This window comes from Oryzias melastigma, linkage group LG16 (assembly GCF_002922805.2).
Source record: "Oryzias melastigma strain HK-1 linkage group LG16, ASM292280v2, whole genome shotgun sequence".
In the NCBI taxonomy this organism is placed as follows: Eukaryota; Metazoa; Chordata; class Actinopteri; order Beloniformes; family Adrianichthyidae; genus Oryzias; species Oryzias melastigma.
In genome coordinates this window covers 14,652,972-14,669,584 of record NC_050527.1, presented here as the reverse complement: position 1 = coordinate 14,669,584, position 16,613 = coordinate 14,652,972, and the positions used below count along the sequence as shown (strand labels likewise).

Here is a 16,613-nt window from a genome sequence, read left to right as displayed (position 1 = left end):
TAAGGCATTTTCTGTCTTTGTAAAGTTGCCAATAAAAAAGTGATTTTTGTGATCATACTCATTTCACTGCTCATGTCTGAACTTGACCTCATAGATTCAAAAAATGTGTTTTGACAATGTGTAACTCAAAACCTAACATGTCACTCTAAAAGACTCTTGAGCAATATTGAGCAAACAAAACGGATGCAACTTATTGTTCATCTGGTGCAGGGGTCTGGAGTCTCTGGAGTTACATGCAGCTACTTTTCCCCTCATTAACATAGGAAAAATGCAAACAATTTGAATACATATTGTTTTGCGGTATCAGTTCATTTACATTAATTAATTACATTTTGTTATTTATGCTTAGATTTTTAACAAAACTGAGCAAAAATGATTGTAAAAGGCTTAATCTGCCAACAGAGCGGATTTTTATCAGAATGAAATCATCTTATTGCATTTAGTTTAAAACAAAATTGTAGTCTACACCAAAGTTGTTGTGTTTTTTTTTCAAAAGAAAAAGGAGAAAAAAGATGAAGGGGAAAGCCCCAATGACAGAACAGACGTTTTTATATCTTTAGTTCAAGTAAATCTGGTGCAATTGGAGGATCCTATCAAACACAGGATGCATTTTATTTTGAAAGGAACCTGTATTATCTGCTTTCAGAAGTAATAGAAATTAATTTAATTAAAAGCATTCAATAGTAGAGATTATTTTAAAGCTATATTTTATAAATCTTGTTCTATTTTAGCCCATAAGGGATTACTCTTTTAGCATTAAAGGCTGAGGAGTCATCAGTGTTTGTGACACATTTTATTTTTGTGAACGATAACTTGTTTCCTGTTTGAATCTGAGCTTTTGAACACAATATTTTAAGCCAAACTGTAAAAAAATGTGAACGGGTTGTGATTAAATGTTCCCATTGGAATGACTATTTTTGGATTAGCAATTCAGAATAGGAATAGTTAGGAATTTAAAACAAAAAAACTAAAGTTTAGGAGCAAAAATAAATAAATTTACTGTTAATAACAGCGCAAAGACAAAATAAATAATGACAACATCATTTCTTTAACACACCGTACCACTGAATATAACCTTTTCAGGTATAAAAACTTAGCATTTTGTATAATCATTAATTGCCTGAAATTGCTGTTAATCTATAAACATATATTACTTATAATACAAGGTAAATATTAGGTTGTGAGGGGCTTGTGGGAGAGAGGATAAAACAAGGGATGATGGGAAATGAGAGAGGGCTTACTCCCTGCCAGCAGTAACACTGAAAATTCTGAGGCAAATTTCTGATGCATTCTTACTGCTCTGCAGAAATTATGTTCTAGAAAACAACTCTTTTATTTTAGCTAAAAAAAATCGTCATAATCAAAAATTTGAAAGACCAATCAGATACATTTTTGATCAAGAGATGATTGGAGTGATACTTTAAAGGCTGAAACAACATTTTGTCATAGGACTAAATTCTCTTTAGGATTTTTTTTCTTCTCTTCTTTCATTTTTTAGAATTTATAGTATTTTTTGTAGTATTTTGTAGTTTTGATTTATTCTTTACATACATTTTTCACTAGATTTTTTATTTGCTATACATAAAAAGGAAAAGAACATAAAAACTTTATTTTTAGCTATCATATCTACTCTAATCTGCATAATATAGATAGATTTTCTAAAATAATAATATTTAGTTTCGTAAAATACATGAAGGAAAAACAGAGAAAATACTTTAGACAACTTAAATCCAACTTTTTATCATAGTATTTGGTGTAATATTGTAACTATTGACTATAAATCTTAAAATAATAAAATAAAACAACAATTGATGCTTTAGATGGTGGTTCACCCACACAGAAGATGTTGACGTAGATTATTGTTTTTCCAGGTGTTGCTCAGTCCAGATGTCCTTTTTATGTCTAGAATCAGGAATCAGCAATGTGACACAAACGTATCTGTAGTTCATTTTGTTTTTTTATTTATTTACTTGTCACAAAGTCACCAGTTTGCATTCAAGCTAATGTGGAGTGGAACTATCTGCCCACATCAGTGGATTTTGTGAGAAATGGAGAATTTCTCATTAACTTTGTTGCACGAGGAGACACCCAGAAACATTAACATAACAAAGACACACACACAGTGTGTACCTATGACATACTATTAGTATGGTTAGATAGTTTCTTTGCAGCATGACTAATAACCCATTCCGACCCCCCCACCCCAACCCCCACCTAATCACTTGCTTTCTCTCTAAGGAGCTCTGGTCTGTTATCAGTTATTACTGGAAGCACGATTATCCTACTGGCATTCTGCACACGCTCACAGAGAACTTCCTGAAGGTGACCTTTCCACGTTGCCATAGAAACAGCCTCTCGCTGCTCGGAGGAGCCGCACAGAAAGTGTTAACAGAATATTTTCTGAGAGGAATTGGCATGCCGGAATGTTTTTATCAAAGGTAGAAAAAGGATGTTGTGATTGTAGTGGAGATTATTGGACCTGACGGATCTTTTTAGGAAAACACATCGTTCTTTATTCTGGTGGTGAACCGGTACGGCAGAGGTTTCTTATTTGTAGTTCTCTATTTGCTTTAAAATGTGTCAGCAATAAAGACAAAAATGTGAAGTATATTTATTTCTTACATTCACCTTAAAACATCTTTCATTGCGCAGACGTAAACTTGATATAAAATGTGTTTTTTTTTTCTTTTCATCAGTTTCCTTGATATCCATCAATCTGTTCACCTTGAGGTGAAACCTCTTCCAAATGAAACTGGAATAGGGACATTTCATGAAGAATTGGCACAAAAGTGAAAGTGAAATGAAATAAAAACACATTGAAATATGAAGTTTGAACAGGTAGCATAAGCGCATGATTTAAATAATGATTTATTGAGAACAGCATTTACCAGTCAATGTGTTTTTTTTAAGGAAAAAAACATTTTATTTTAAAAGGATGGACGGAGTATGAGTTTTTTTTAGGTCATAAAGAAATACGTCACTTAAGAGTCTCACTCTGATCAACTTTTGCTCTATTCTAAAAGTGTTCCCAGTGATCTTTGAAGTATAATTATGCTATTTTTTTGGCCAAAATCAAAAATTTGTGTCATTTTAGGACATAGTTCCTTCAGACCAGGAGGAGTTCGTAAAAAAAAAAAAAAATGCCTCTGAGCAACCCCGTCCCCTTTCTCTTGTCGTTGCTGATGCTGAGAGCTCTCTGTTTACATCCTATTCCGCTAGCTTACAGCCCCTCACACCCCCAAGCTAACATTACGGCCGCCACAAAAATGAGAGCAAATATCAGAGCTTTCCAGCCGTACAGTTTTTACCCAGATGTTACCTCAAATGAGAGAAAAACAGACATACGGCTGCAGAAAAAAAAAAAAAAGTGAATTTTTGGAATTACTTGGTTTTACCCGCGACCCTGAAAGGGACAAAGCAGTCAAGAAAATGAATGAATTTGGTTTTATGCACTAACTGGACACACAACTGTGTTCAATAAAAGCATGAAGGCATATTTTGATGTGTTTTAAGAAAGTTTCTCTCCATTCTTGTGATTTAGATTGTGTTGATTTACTATCCTAAGATGTTCTCTGAGTTCTGTTTTATCAAAGAGAAACAAAATCAGAGAGGTCAAATTAGCCAAATTTATTAGCAGATAAAGGTGGCCTGGAGACCATTTTCTCTGTAGCCATCCCACATGGCCTCCCTCACAAATATTGGTCTGACTTAACACCCCTTTGTCCCTGGGTCCTGTTGGCTCGCAGGGGGGTGTCATCAACACACACACCTACAGTTGATATGTCTTCACCCCAACACCCAAACTTATGACCAATTAGGATAAATGATCCTAAAGTTGCCCTCTCCTTCAAATGAGATTAAAAGAAACACACACACATACATCCTGTGTCGATTTCATAAGAAATTAAGGAGCTCCCAAACGGTTCACTTACTTTCTCTTTCAACTTGGATCTAATTGTCTACAAGGGGATGCATCACAAATACACTCTTTTTCAAACAACATCTTTTTATTATTATATTTTTTTAATTTAACCTTCATAAACCAGGGAAGTTCTATTGAGATTAAAAATCTCAAATGTTTTCATGTTTTCATCTGCTCCTGATTCACAACGATTTCAATAAAGAAAAAGTAAAAAATGCACCTTTACACTTTTTTTATATGTGTCCAACATCATTTTGTTGGAGTGGGTCAGTTAATGATGCAAGCTCCAGTTTGACATATATATCTAATATAAATAACCAAAGTGACAAACATGATAAATCTTTGGTTTTTCTGTTAACTGAGTTTTTTTCTTCAGTTTTTAGTCTCAAACAAAACAATTCTACTATTTTTTGCAGTTTTCATTCAATTCTTTATAAGTATGTTCATAAGTTGCAAATCACTAAAACATCTAGTCTTTATATTGACTTTTCAGACATTTAAACAACACTGAGAAGCATAAGAACCTCACCTTTTTGGTGTTCTTTTCTTACATTTAAATTACACTATAAGTATATTTTACAGTTGAGATGAACAGAATAAAAAAGGGAAAAATAACCAACCAACCCTCTTTCCAGTATCTACAGGAACTTGACATTTGAGTGGTAAAGCCTTTTATTGACTCTTCTAGGTCACACTTCCTCCAAGAGGAGCCCAGAGATGATGACTAATAGTGTACGTCATTCACAGAGCCAAAAATAGACAGCCCTCCAATGTGTCTGGAATCCTAAAATGTGTGCTTAGACATTCAAACCATATGATTCATTCAGAATTCATCTATCCATCCATCTATCCATCCATCTATCCATCCCTGGTCTGTTCATTCATGAAAGTCATCCCAGTCTGCCTACCCTCCCGCCTGGTTATTTATACTTGTGGATTAATCATATGTTGTCAGGGATGGCGCGCATGCGCAGTGGACGCCGAGATTCTCTGAATCATCGATGGAAACAAGGGAGGGATCGAGAGGTGACTGTAGAGTGATGGGACCCGGTTGAGGAAACAGCAGCGAGTGATCACTGTCTGAGCTGCTAATGACAGGTAAGCGCAGATTTACATCATTTAGTTTGTATTGTTTTTTTCCCGCCTTTCAGAAGGAATGGAGGGAATGACGCTTCCGTGAGCAGCTGGAGGAGAGAGAAAAAACGGAGATCACATCGGTCGTGTCACGCGCATATAAAATAATCCCCGATCTGACGTGACTTCTGAACCTAAAATGATGCTTCAGATTGATATTTTGCAACATATTTATTGCTTGTTTAGTACTGATGTTATGATCAAAATGATTTTGAGTGAAATGTTTGGCCACCAAATCAGAGATCGCTCCTTATGTTCGCTTCTGCTTCCACGCAAAAGTTTGCGTCTAAAGTGTGTGTGTTTGCGGCTCGTGCTCGATGTGGTTGGACGCACGGATGGATGGACGGACGGATGAGGTCTGCCCTCACACTGGCGTCACGCATTACGTCCGTGTGGCTCCGAGCAGGGCTGGATGGTAATGGCGTTCAGCACCACGGACAGCTCCGCGCTAGAAGGCACACACAGTACAGGCAGGATGACCGTCCAGAACGCCCGCAAACAGCTCAGTTTCAAACCATTATTCTTATATACAGTCTATGTTTCAAACGTATTTAATGTCATTTTGTCTTTTAAATGTCCTAAGATACAGTTGTGGTTTATATTCAACAACTAACCACAACCTATTGTGTTTAGAGTCCGATCGTACTGACCTTTTTAAGCAATAAGATAAGATAGGATAAGATAAGATAACATAAGATAACATAACATAACAAGGTGCAAATAATTCAAGATGAAGGGCAAAATCAAACCAGAAAAGTTGCATTACCTGTGATAATGCTAGTGTGAATGTTTTTTGCTAAAGTAAATGCTGAAGAGGCTGAAGCTTTTGGCTGAAAATGGTGATATATTTTACTTTAATTTAATTTGCTAAAAGACTAGAAATTTCGTCAAAGAGCTATGAAAGATTTGACCTAAATTTCGGAAAAATTTGCAGTAAAATTGCTTTAAAATGCCTAATAAATACCAAATTTTCAAAAAATATTTAGGTTGTTGGATAAATATGAGCTGAACTCCAAATTATCCCAGAAAACCTTAGTTAATCCCAAATTAGCCCCCCCCCCCCCAAAAAAAAACTAGCTCGTTGCTGAAATAGAAGCTATAACTCCAAATAGCCTAAAATTCCTCAGTAAACTCAAAAATGTTAACCTGTTGCTATATCAGAAGCTAAACTCTAAATTAGTCTAAAAACCTCAGTAGCCAAAGATGTTAGCATGTTGCTAAAATATTAGCTAAGCTCAAAAGTAGAATAATAAACCTTAGTAGAGCTTTAGACTCCAAAATAGCTTGATATTCCTCAGTAAACTAAGTTAGCCAAAAACGTTAGCCTTTTGCTAAAATATAAAAGTTAAACTCCAAGTTAGCCTAAAAAAACCCTAGTAGATAACAAATTAGACAAAAACGTTAGCATGCTCATAAAATATTAGATAAACTCTTTTTTTTAAATTACTATAAAAGATAAAAACATGGTCAGTGGATATATTTAAAGGCTTGTTGATAATCTACTTAAAATTTTGAAATTTGAAGACTTTCTCATTCATTTCCTTTGACATATTTTGCTTAATAAATCAAAACCAAAAGTTTGTAAAAAAACAAAAATACAAACAGCAATGTCCTGTACGAGCTTAAAATTTTGATACCAAGATTGCTGAAACTGCTTTAAGTGCAATTGAGTTTTTATGTGTTGAAAAACACACTGAAAGGAGCAGGAGAATCACTGTAGTGTAAATACAGCTCTTAAAATCTCTTATTATGAACTCTATACATACTATTGATCAGGATGTCCAAACCTTTGCAAAGAAGGTCTGATTTCTTTGCACCAATTGGCTTGCATTCTTTGAAACCTTAAAATAACATAAAATGATGGGGGATTTTTTTTGTTTTAATATTAAACGTCAGTTTATAAGAAATGTTGCTTATTATTCACTTAAATGCTTTACTGTAAACTTGGGAATCGTAAATTAAATGGTATTTTGTTCAGAAAAATGAACCACATGGAAAATTATTTTTTATTTCATCCCAAAAAATATTATAATCCAATTTCCACTTCTTATTGTCAACTTTCCTAGATATTTTTAAAAATGAGCTAAAAACTGTGTCCAGCAACAGTGTTATCACAAGTTTACAAAGGATAATAATAGAATATAGCAAATCATATTTAAAACTATGTACACACAGTTTTAGAAAGTTCTAGGAGGGCCAAATATTTATTTTCATGATTGAAATATGAATGTATTTGGTCCAAAGTCCAGACTTCAGACATGCCTGCTACACGTGCATAGCCAGAAAAAGAAACACCAGAATAGCCCCGTCACAGCAATAATCTGCCCTGTTTGTTCTGTTTTTAGAAATGAGATTTCTTGGTAAGCAGGTTCTAAGCATCACTATCAATAACCAAACATCTGTAGGGATTTTTCATAACAAGGACAAGCTAAGTTAGATAAGTGTCCCCATTGGGCTCGCTCAGATTTCATTACTGCAGTACACCTGTCTCAGTAAATGCACTTCACCTGTTTACTTTAATAATCTTACATAACTCAATAAACTGGGGGCTAGTTTTGGTGGAAAGTGGTTGAAGAAAAGTTGATATAATTTCCTCAATATATTAGACAACTGATAGTTTTGTTTAAAATAAAAACATACATACTTTTATCACATAATTCACTGGAAAATGACCATTTTTATTGTTTCAATTGTTTTTATTTGGGAAACAATTGGTGAATTTTCTAACATTTATTGTTACTTTTTGTGTTTTTTTTTATCAAAAGTGAGCTTCAAAGCACAGATAATTATATTTTCTAAAAAAAATTTCAACAAATTGTGAAAAAAATAAAACTAGGCATAAATTAACTGTAAAAAATTACAATTAAAATCTTTCTATGTGTAGTATTTAAATGTTTTTGTACAAATGGGAGTTGTTTTATTACTTTTTTGTCAAATTTAACCCAGTTAAACTTTCTATTTTTGAAACTGAGCACATATTACATTGGAACTTGCTAATATTTATTAATTATTGTGGTTATTAGCTAATTTAATAAACTCCTGCAACTAAAAATATTTGTTTATTTAGAGGCACAGCAGGACAAAATAAGAATATTAATTAGCAGCAGGTTTCAAATGACTCATTCTGTTTAGAGGTTAAAGGTCGGCTCATTTCGCCGCTCTCCCTTTACCCTCTTTTAACCCTCTGATGTTGCGCTAAATCGGCGCATCATCATCCAAAGCAAATATCAAAGACCCATCGAATGCAACGTTTCATTTAGTGAATGATGCGGTGAAAACTTTTGAACTCCAAAGGGAAACTTCTATAAATATTCACCGGTTATAAGCAAAAAAGGATCAAAGTGGCTGAATCTTTTAAATGTTAATTCACCACAGAGCTTGTTAAACCATAATAGCAGCAACAAGTGTTGAAGGGAAACAGTCTGCATGAAAGGGTTAGTTCATCCTTCCGGTTCCTGTTTTATTCTATTTAGGCTTACAAGGCCTATTATAGTCACTGTTTAGAGCCAAAAAGATTCTTGATTTCACTTAAGAGCTTCTCTTTAAGGCTCACTGATGAATCTGACGTCCATATTTTTATATTGGAGGAGGAAACTACAGAAATGGAAGATAACTTCACAATTTCCAAACAAAGAAGTCACAGGTTGGGCTAAAGGCATCAACTACAGGCTGTGAGAAGTCAGTGTCAACCAGTAAAGTAAATAAAAACATCTCTCTTTATGTTTGAAATCTATTTTTTGTAGGCCTAACATGAATACTTAGTAGCATTTGTGATAAATTAAGTCATAAAAATCTCCTTTTCCATCTATAGGACACGTTACTGACTGTAATGGGCACAGCAATGCAAACATCACTTTGAAAAACATAAATGTGTTCATTCCAGCACTATAAGCACGAAGCCCAACAACAATGAACGGATAGATGACAGTGTGAATGCTAGTTTCATAACAGAACATTAGTCTCACTGCATTGAGGAGCCCGTGCTTTTGGCACGACGTTACATAACTCGGCGGTGGGTGCGGAGGACAATCCATGTTTGTGTGCATGAATCGGGGACGGCAGTAAACATGCATTTGTGTGTCTGTGTTTATGCATGGCTGCCAGCCAGAAGGAGTCTGTCCACAGACGGCGTGGGTGGACATGGAAACGCACATGCCTGTGTTTATATGTGTGTGTTTACATGTGTGTGTTTATGTGTGTGTGTGCTGTTGGGCTGACAGGTGTGAAGGATGACTACATGCTCAGACATCTGCGGGTCGGAATATGGAGAGCAAGCTCGAGGCGGTGGGAACTACCAGCAGTACGGAGTTCGCTCCTACCTCCACCAGGTGAGACTGCAATCAGTCGTAAACACATTTACTATTGCTGCGTTTTTATGAGTTTTTCTTTTGGTGTGATTGTAGTTTTATGAGGAGTGCACAGGTTCTATCTGGGAACGTGATGAAGATTTTCAGATTCAGAGATCACCGAGCAGGTGGAGCTCTTTACTCTGGAAGGTTAGAAGAATCTTTAGACTTTATCAAACTAATGAAACAACATGACATTTAATTTACTTTAAACTGGATTTTAGATTCCAGTAATGATCTTTATTTCGGTTTTGTTGACTGATGTTTTTCCCCCTGTGCAGGTCTGTCTCGCGTTTGGGACCCTGATATTGTTTGCAGGACTCATTGTGCTGTTGGTGGGTTACGTGACTCCGACGAGGATTGAAGCATTCGGTGAACATGACCTTCTCTTCATTGACAGGTAATAAAATAATAATGGGTCTTATGACTTAAAAAAATAGATTTTTTTTTTTAGAAGGACAAAATCATGAGATTAAAGTCCCCTATGATAATTTTTTTTGTTTAAAAAAACATTCCCAGTAGTGTTTTAATTATAATTATGAAGTTTTTAACCAAAATCCCCAAACTTAAACATCTTAAAAAGCTATTTTTCATGTTGATCTGAAGACTCTGTTTTCAAAATCTCCTCTGAGGGGGCGTGGCTTCTGGAGCTGAGCAACCCCACCTGATTATGATAGCTCTGTATCTCTTCACCGCTGCTTCATAAAATTATCAAGCAATATTGGTGATATCCAGCCGTTTTGTTTTGATCCGGATGTCAGCTGGGATGAGAAAATGAAGATCTTCATGGACCGAACTTCCTCCAAAATCCTGATTCTTTCTCCTTCCAGTTCACCAAAGACTCTTTTAGCTAATTCTCCAGTGTTTATTGACGTTGCTGTGATCAATATATTCCATCCATTGGTTTCTCAGAGCAGAGTTCTTGGGAACAAAAAAGTCACAAGAGCACATTAGAAACACAAAAAAAATATTTTCATTGGAGTGAGTCCATACAATTCTGCATGTATTAGCATTACTATCATGCCAAACTTGATGAAACTGTGACGAAGTAGCAATTATTACAAGGAAATAAAAAAAATAACAACAAATCCTGCAAACTCTCTTGTTTTTGTTCAGCCATGCTGTCAGTTTCAACCATGCTCTGGATGTCTGTAAGCTGACGGGTGCTGTGCTGTTCTCTGTGGGCGGCACGTCAGTAGCTGTCGGTCTTCTGCTGTCTGCCTTCGCCAGAAGCTACTCCAAAGAAGAACTGTACCTGCAGCAGAAGTTTAAGGAGCGATTGGCAGATCTGCATGCCACAGTCGGTAAGAAGAACTCAACAACTTTGCAACTCCGTGTCACCTTGAATGACAGCTTTCGACTGCCGAGCTGTCAGTGTTGTGATGCGCGAGTTCCCTCCTAGCAGTAACCGCTCTTGTTGCAGGTTCTCCGATAATGAGAGCACCGGCTCCTGGGGAGGGAAAGGTGCCCGTCTCGCTGTCCAAAGTGCAGAACATCCAACCCGTCACCACAAAGTCAGAAACCTGATTGGTGTCCAGATGAAAGCATGAAGGAAAGTTTGGATGAGGATCTGTCAGTGTTCACACCGTGTGAGTGAGTGAGTGTGTCAGTTTGTGAGCACTTCCTGTCCGGGAAAAGGTCATCTTACATCACTGGTACTTTTGGTTCATTATCTTTATTGACGTTAATGTCAAGGAGTTAGTAAGCGGAATAAAGCTTTACTGTCATTTGATCAAAGCGAAATCTCACAACACAGATGTGCAAAAATAAAAAAAAAGGTGCAACTGTCAAAACATCTTTTTATTATTTGATTTTTTGTTTGTTTGTTTGTTTGGGGGAATAAAGTTATTTGCTGGAAAGAAAAGTAAAATATGTCTCTTTTAAATATGATTTAAATTTGAAAGATAATTAAAAGTAGCTCTATACACTGTAAAAACTGAATTATTGTTTTATTTTTGTTATTTAAAGTCACACTCTGGTCATATTTTGATTTATTTTGAAATAGTTCCCAATGGTCTTTTAATTATGATTATACCATTTTAAACAAAATCAAGAAACCTGACTTTTTTAGGACATAGTTTCTGCAGTGCGGCAGTAGTTCATGAGAAATTTCCCTCTGAGTTGTGGGCGGGGCTGATCGTGCGGAGTAAGCCCGCACCCTTCCTATCGTCCAATTTTTTTTACGTGCTGTCCCGCTGACTAATAGACTATCATAACTATTTACCAGTGCAACAAAAATGGCGAGCAGTATTGGACCCATCCAGGTCAGGCGAAGAAAATGAAGATGTACACAGAGCTAGTCGTCTACAACTGGACGCATCAGAATGGAGCTTGTGGCTTGCCGTAGTAATGTGTACATCACACTTAGAAGCTTTTTCCAGCTGATTTTTTTAAACTGCTCCTGATTCACAATGATTTATATGAAGAAACACAATTTTTAAAATTAATTTTCTTTATGTATTTAGAAAAATGCCACAAGAACAAACTAAAAACCTAATTTTTAAAAGAGTTAAAAGTAAATCTGCTGATTTTTTGACTTATTTTTAAGGGGTCTGTTTTTACAGTGTATACATTAAACATTGTCACAGTCAAAGCCAATGAAAGAACAGTGGGATATAAGACTATGTCTTTACAATCACACGTTCACCTGAACACTCTTTCCACAGAGTGAACGCTCTGAATCACAGGGTTGTGTTTTTGAAAGCCCTTTTTCAGTCCACATCACAGGAGTCTTAACAGATGGCTGGCGGTAGGTTGACAGTGTCAGGTCAGATTAGACATGAAGACAGACGGGGAGAAAACTTCAGCACAGATTTCATGCTGACATTTTCCTCTGTCTCATTAGGCCTCTGACCTTGTTTCCTTCAGTAAACCTTCAGACGGGATCAATAGATGAGACAAGACGGAGTGAAAGAAGCTACAGAGGAACAGGCTGGTCGCTCTTTTCCCCACAGGACAGACATGCATTTAGAATCCGCTCAACCTAAAAATATAACCGGCTTTTGACACATTTTCTTGACCGGAATGTTCTTTTTGTTTCTTGTGAGGACATAGACACATGCTCACGGAAGCAACCAATTATTTATGATGCTGAACACCCAAATTTCTCTTCCAGTCACGACTCTGTCACTTGTAGACATCAAGATGGAACAATAATGCGCGAGAGAGAGACAAGTAGCGAGACGGACAAGTTGCATAACAGGAATCGACTCAGCTCAGTCGTGTTTGACAGCGTTGATGCTGTCGTGATTCAGAGATGCTTAACAATCTCCCTCCTGCTCTAATGCTCCAAACTCCAGCAGACCTCAGCTAATCTGCGATTTAGAAAGCAGAGAAAATAGTCAACCGTTTTATAAAACAAATTTTTTGTCTCGCCTGCTGTAGCCAGAAGCCAGGTTTTAGGTTGAAAAGGTTAGATTGACTTCCTGTACGGTATTTTATGCACTAAAGGGTGCATCAGAAAATAAAGAGCACTGTCAAAGAGTAGTCTATTTTCCAACTTGTCATTTAAGGTGCACAAAACTATAAGGTACATTAAGTGTGACAAAAGAGTCTTAAATGATGAGTCCATCAGTCAGACTTTTACAATTGCAGTAGTTAATGTAACACGCTACAAGTTAGCCAAGTTAGAACTGCTAGCTACGTTAGCAAACTCACAATACCTGTAACTCCCAACTTTATTTGCAATATGGAAAAAACAGGCATACCACTAAAACAAACATTCCTGTGGCTACGCTAACGCTCAACCTTGTTAGTGACAAGTAAAACAAAAAACAGTCCACACTGCTACACATTAGCTGCGTTAACATTTTCGCAAAAACACCAAAGTTTGTTTGGACCACAGAAAATACAGACTGATACCGCTAAAGCAAACATTAATATGACTACGCTAACTCCCAACCTTGCTAGTAACACAAAAAATACACGCGGATAACGCTGAAAAAAACATTAGGCTAATGTGACTATGCTAACTCTCAACTTAGTTAGTGATACAAAACAATAGAGACTGATACCACTAAAGCAAACATTACTGTGACTGTGCTAACTCCCAGCCATGTTAATAACATGTAATAAAACCTGTCTGACACAGCTACTTGTTAGCCACGTTAGCTTATTTACCCTAATGCCTAACCTTGTTTGCAACTCATAATAACTAACTTAATTAGCTTAAACAAACATTAATGTGACTACGCTAACTCCCAACCCTGTTAGTAACACAAAAAATACAGACTGGTACAGCTAATATAAGGATAACTGTGATGTAAAACAAACAAAAAAACATAGTTCAACACTGCTTCACATTAGCCTCGTTAGCATATTTCCAGTAACATCCAACCTTAGACAGAGCGCTGTGTACCTCTCAAAATTGCTTCAAAATCAATAAGTAACCAGAACTAATCCATATATAAGACGTTCATCGTGTCATTTTTTTTTTTTTTCAAATAAGGCTTTTCAGTGCGCCTTATAGTGAGGAAAATACAACAGGAAATGTCTTTTCCACCTAGGATAGTTGCAACTACAAGCACAATAAAAGTCTTTTTATTTGTTTTTTCTTAACCGTTTCTTAACTTTGATGCTGTCATGTTGACTCATGTTTGTTTCTATTGTTGTTTTTCCCATTTTTCTTCAATTCAAAGTGCCAGAACTCAACTCTTGTGGTGAAGATGTGACATGATGCACTGTACCTGTTTAGAACAATGTTACTCTGCAGGTCATCGTTTTTGGAAAAGTTCCAGTTTTTTTTTTTTATTTGTGTGTGTGTTTTTTTCCAAAGCATTGCCTCAGTGATGTAGAATATCTGCGGTATGAAACAGTGAGCTGTTTTGCCGATCTCACATGTAAGCTGACCTTTTCAATTTAGCCCTGTGACCTCTGTTCTGCTGTTCTTTTGCTTTCAATTTGGAAATAAATTATCTTTTCATTGGATCCAGAATATAATTCAAAACTGTGGTTGAACTCTGATAAAAAAAACAAAAAACAAAAAAAAAAAACAACTTAACAAATGTTTTCATTGAGCTTACTCAACCTTTGAGCTGCAAATTGAAGCCATACTGTTATCTAAATTGTAAAGGGTGACCCCTCCAGTTTTTGGAAGTGAATGTGTTTGCTGAAATGTTACGCTGTTTATGATGAGTCACCAATATTTTTCAGGCTTTTTTCAGTCCTATTCAGCAAGTCTAAATGTATGTCACTCCCGATGTAACTGTGGATTATCTCAGTCAGTAAAAATGAATAAATATTATAGCATACTGATACTGTAGGACATTGGATTGAAAAAAAAAAAACAGTATATATCCATGAATGTGTTTACACAATCTATTTTTTGAAGAACACAATAAAATGATCTATCTGCGGCTCAAATAAATGTACAGCTTGTTTGTATTTTGCTTTTTTTTATTTCATTTTTTTAAATTAAGATGTGTGTTCGATTAGATTGGAGAACTCTGGTGTCATACTACAGTCAAAAAAAATATATAAATATATGCTTCATATGTTAATTGGTGACTAAATTGTCAGGAGTGCATGTGTGAGTGTGTTTGTGTGGCCCACATTAGCCCAACAGTAGCTGGGTTGGTTCCAGCAACCCAGAGACCAAGATGGATGGATGGAAAAATGATCAGGAAATTTAATGTTTTATTATTCTTGACCAACGTGAAAGGCTGGCAACCTATTTATGGCGCACCCTGCCTTTGCCCGACGTCAACTGGGATAGGCTCCAGCAACCCAGTGTCAGCACCAGGGATGTAACAGGTTTAGAGAATTGTGAATGGATGTTCCTAACCAAAAAAGGCATAAAAAAAGACCCAGTTTCAATCAGCCTAAAGATTAAAGATCATATATGCAATCAGTTTACTCTGCAGCTGCTTAAAGGGGCAAAACTTGCTTCACTGCTTTCATGCTGTCATTTGCTAAACTCAAGAGTTCAGTATAATGTTCACCTATTGAAAGATATTAAGAAGCAGAAGTTCTTGATTGAATCCTGCCAGAGACCTTTATATATGTGTGGGGAAAAAAAGAATTGTTTAGGATTTACATTTCTTCTTAAAAACGTAAGACCTGGCATCCACATGGACATCACATTTTGTGTTACCATAGTTAATTCTGCTTAATTCTACAGAATTATGTGTTTGGAGGGTTGGCTCAAAAATTAGCTTAGATTTGGAGAAGTTAAAGCATCAGTAACAATTTAATCATATATAAATAACTATATATTATATAGTTATAGACTGCAAAATAACTAAAAGCAAACGTTTTTCTTAAAAAACAAAAATCAAATTTTTTACTTAAATGTAAAACTACTTTTGTAGAGCAGTAGATTTTCCACATAAAATACTGTCAATAGGAGAATTTAAATTACAATTAAGACACTTAGACTACAAAAAGGGGATTAAGAAAGTATCAACATGTAACAAAATAAAAGTATTTTCAGAATAAAGGGCCAAAAAAAACAGATTAAGAGTCAGGACAACATAAAATAAGGAAAAAAAAAATGCTTTCATATTTTTTATAGTGAACTACTGACCATCAACACTATCTAGAAACATTGATCAGATTTTGTGTAATTACAATTATATAGTCTTTTTTAGAGTCCTTTAGATTAAGATTTCTTATCCGTTTACACAGAGAGCAGTCAGTAGGAGATAAAACATGAATCGATTGTGCCTCCAGAAATAGCACCAACATCAACTCTCAGCCAGACAGGTCTCATGACTCACAATCACCCTGCATGTTTTTTTTTTTCTGTAGGAATCTATCTGGTTGCTTTCTCCATCTTCCTCCCCCTGCTTTTTTCACTCATGTTCTTCCTGTTTCACGGGGCGGTGAGTCACAGTCCGGCAGACTGTGGAGCAGAAATTCCAGACGGAGGAGCTGCAGTGAGCAGAGGGCATGGAGGGCATCACAGACAGCCAATTAAATCAGGACTCGCTTTACCACAGCATGCTCGTGGGAGGCAGTTATAGTTTCCTTAAACAAATGCACTTAAAGTCAAACAGGAAAAAAATATATAAATATATAAAAATAGGTAAATAAGAAGAAACTGTGATTTTCTCCAACAGGTTGAACACAGCCTGAGACGAGTCCATGGTGTCTGTTTCACTTCAATCAAAGAAGTGTGAAAATAAATAGTTTCTCCTCTTAACCAAAGACGGGATAAAAGATTCACATTTCAAGCACCTAAAAGGTGCATAATGCACTTTAAATGTGTTTAT

The 16,613-nt window shown here is 36.0% G+C and overlaps 1 protein-coding gene across 1 annotated transcript; it reads left to right on the top strand.

The window, feature by feature from the left end:
- The first annotated feature begins 4,766 nt into the window (after positions 1-4,766).
- Positions 4,767-14,784, top strand: nrsn1 (neurensin 1). Its single transcript, XM_024267708.2, has 6 exons — positions 4,767-5,020; positions 9,277-9,384; positions 9,460-9,552; positions 9,684-9,802; positions 10,519-10,706; positions 10,826-14,784. The coding sequence occupies exons 2-6, from the start codon at positions 9,286-9,288 to the stop codon at positions 10,927-10,929; spliced, it is 603 nt and encodes a 200-aa protein (XP_024123476.1). The 5' UTR covers positions 4,767-5,020; positions 9,277-9,285; the 3' UTR covers positions 10,930-14,784.
- The last annotated feature ends 1,829 nt before the right edge of the window (positions 14,785-16,613 follow it).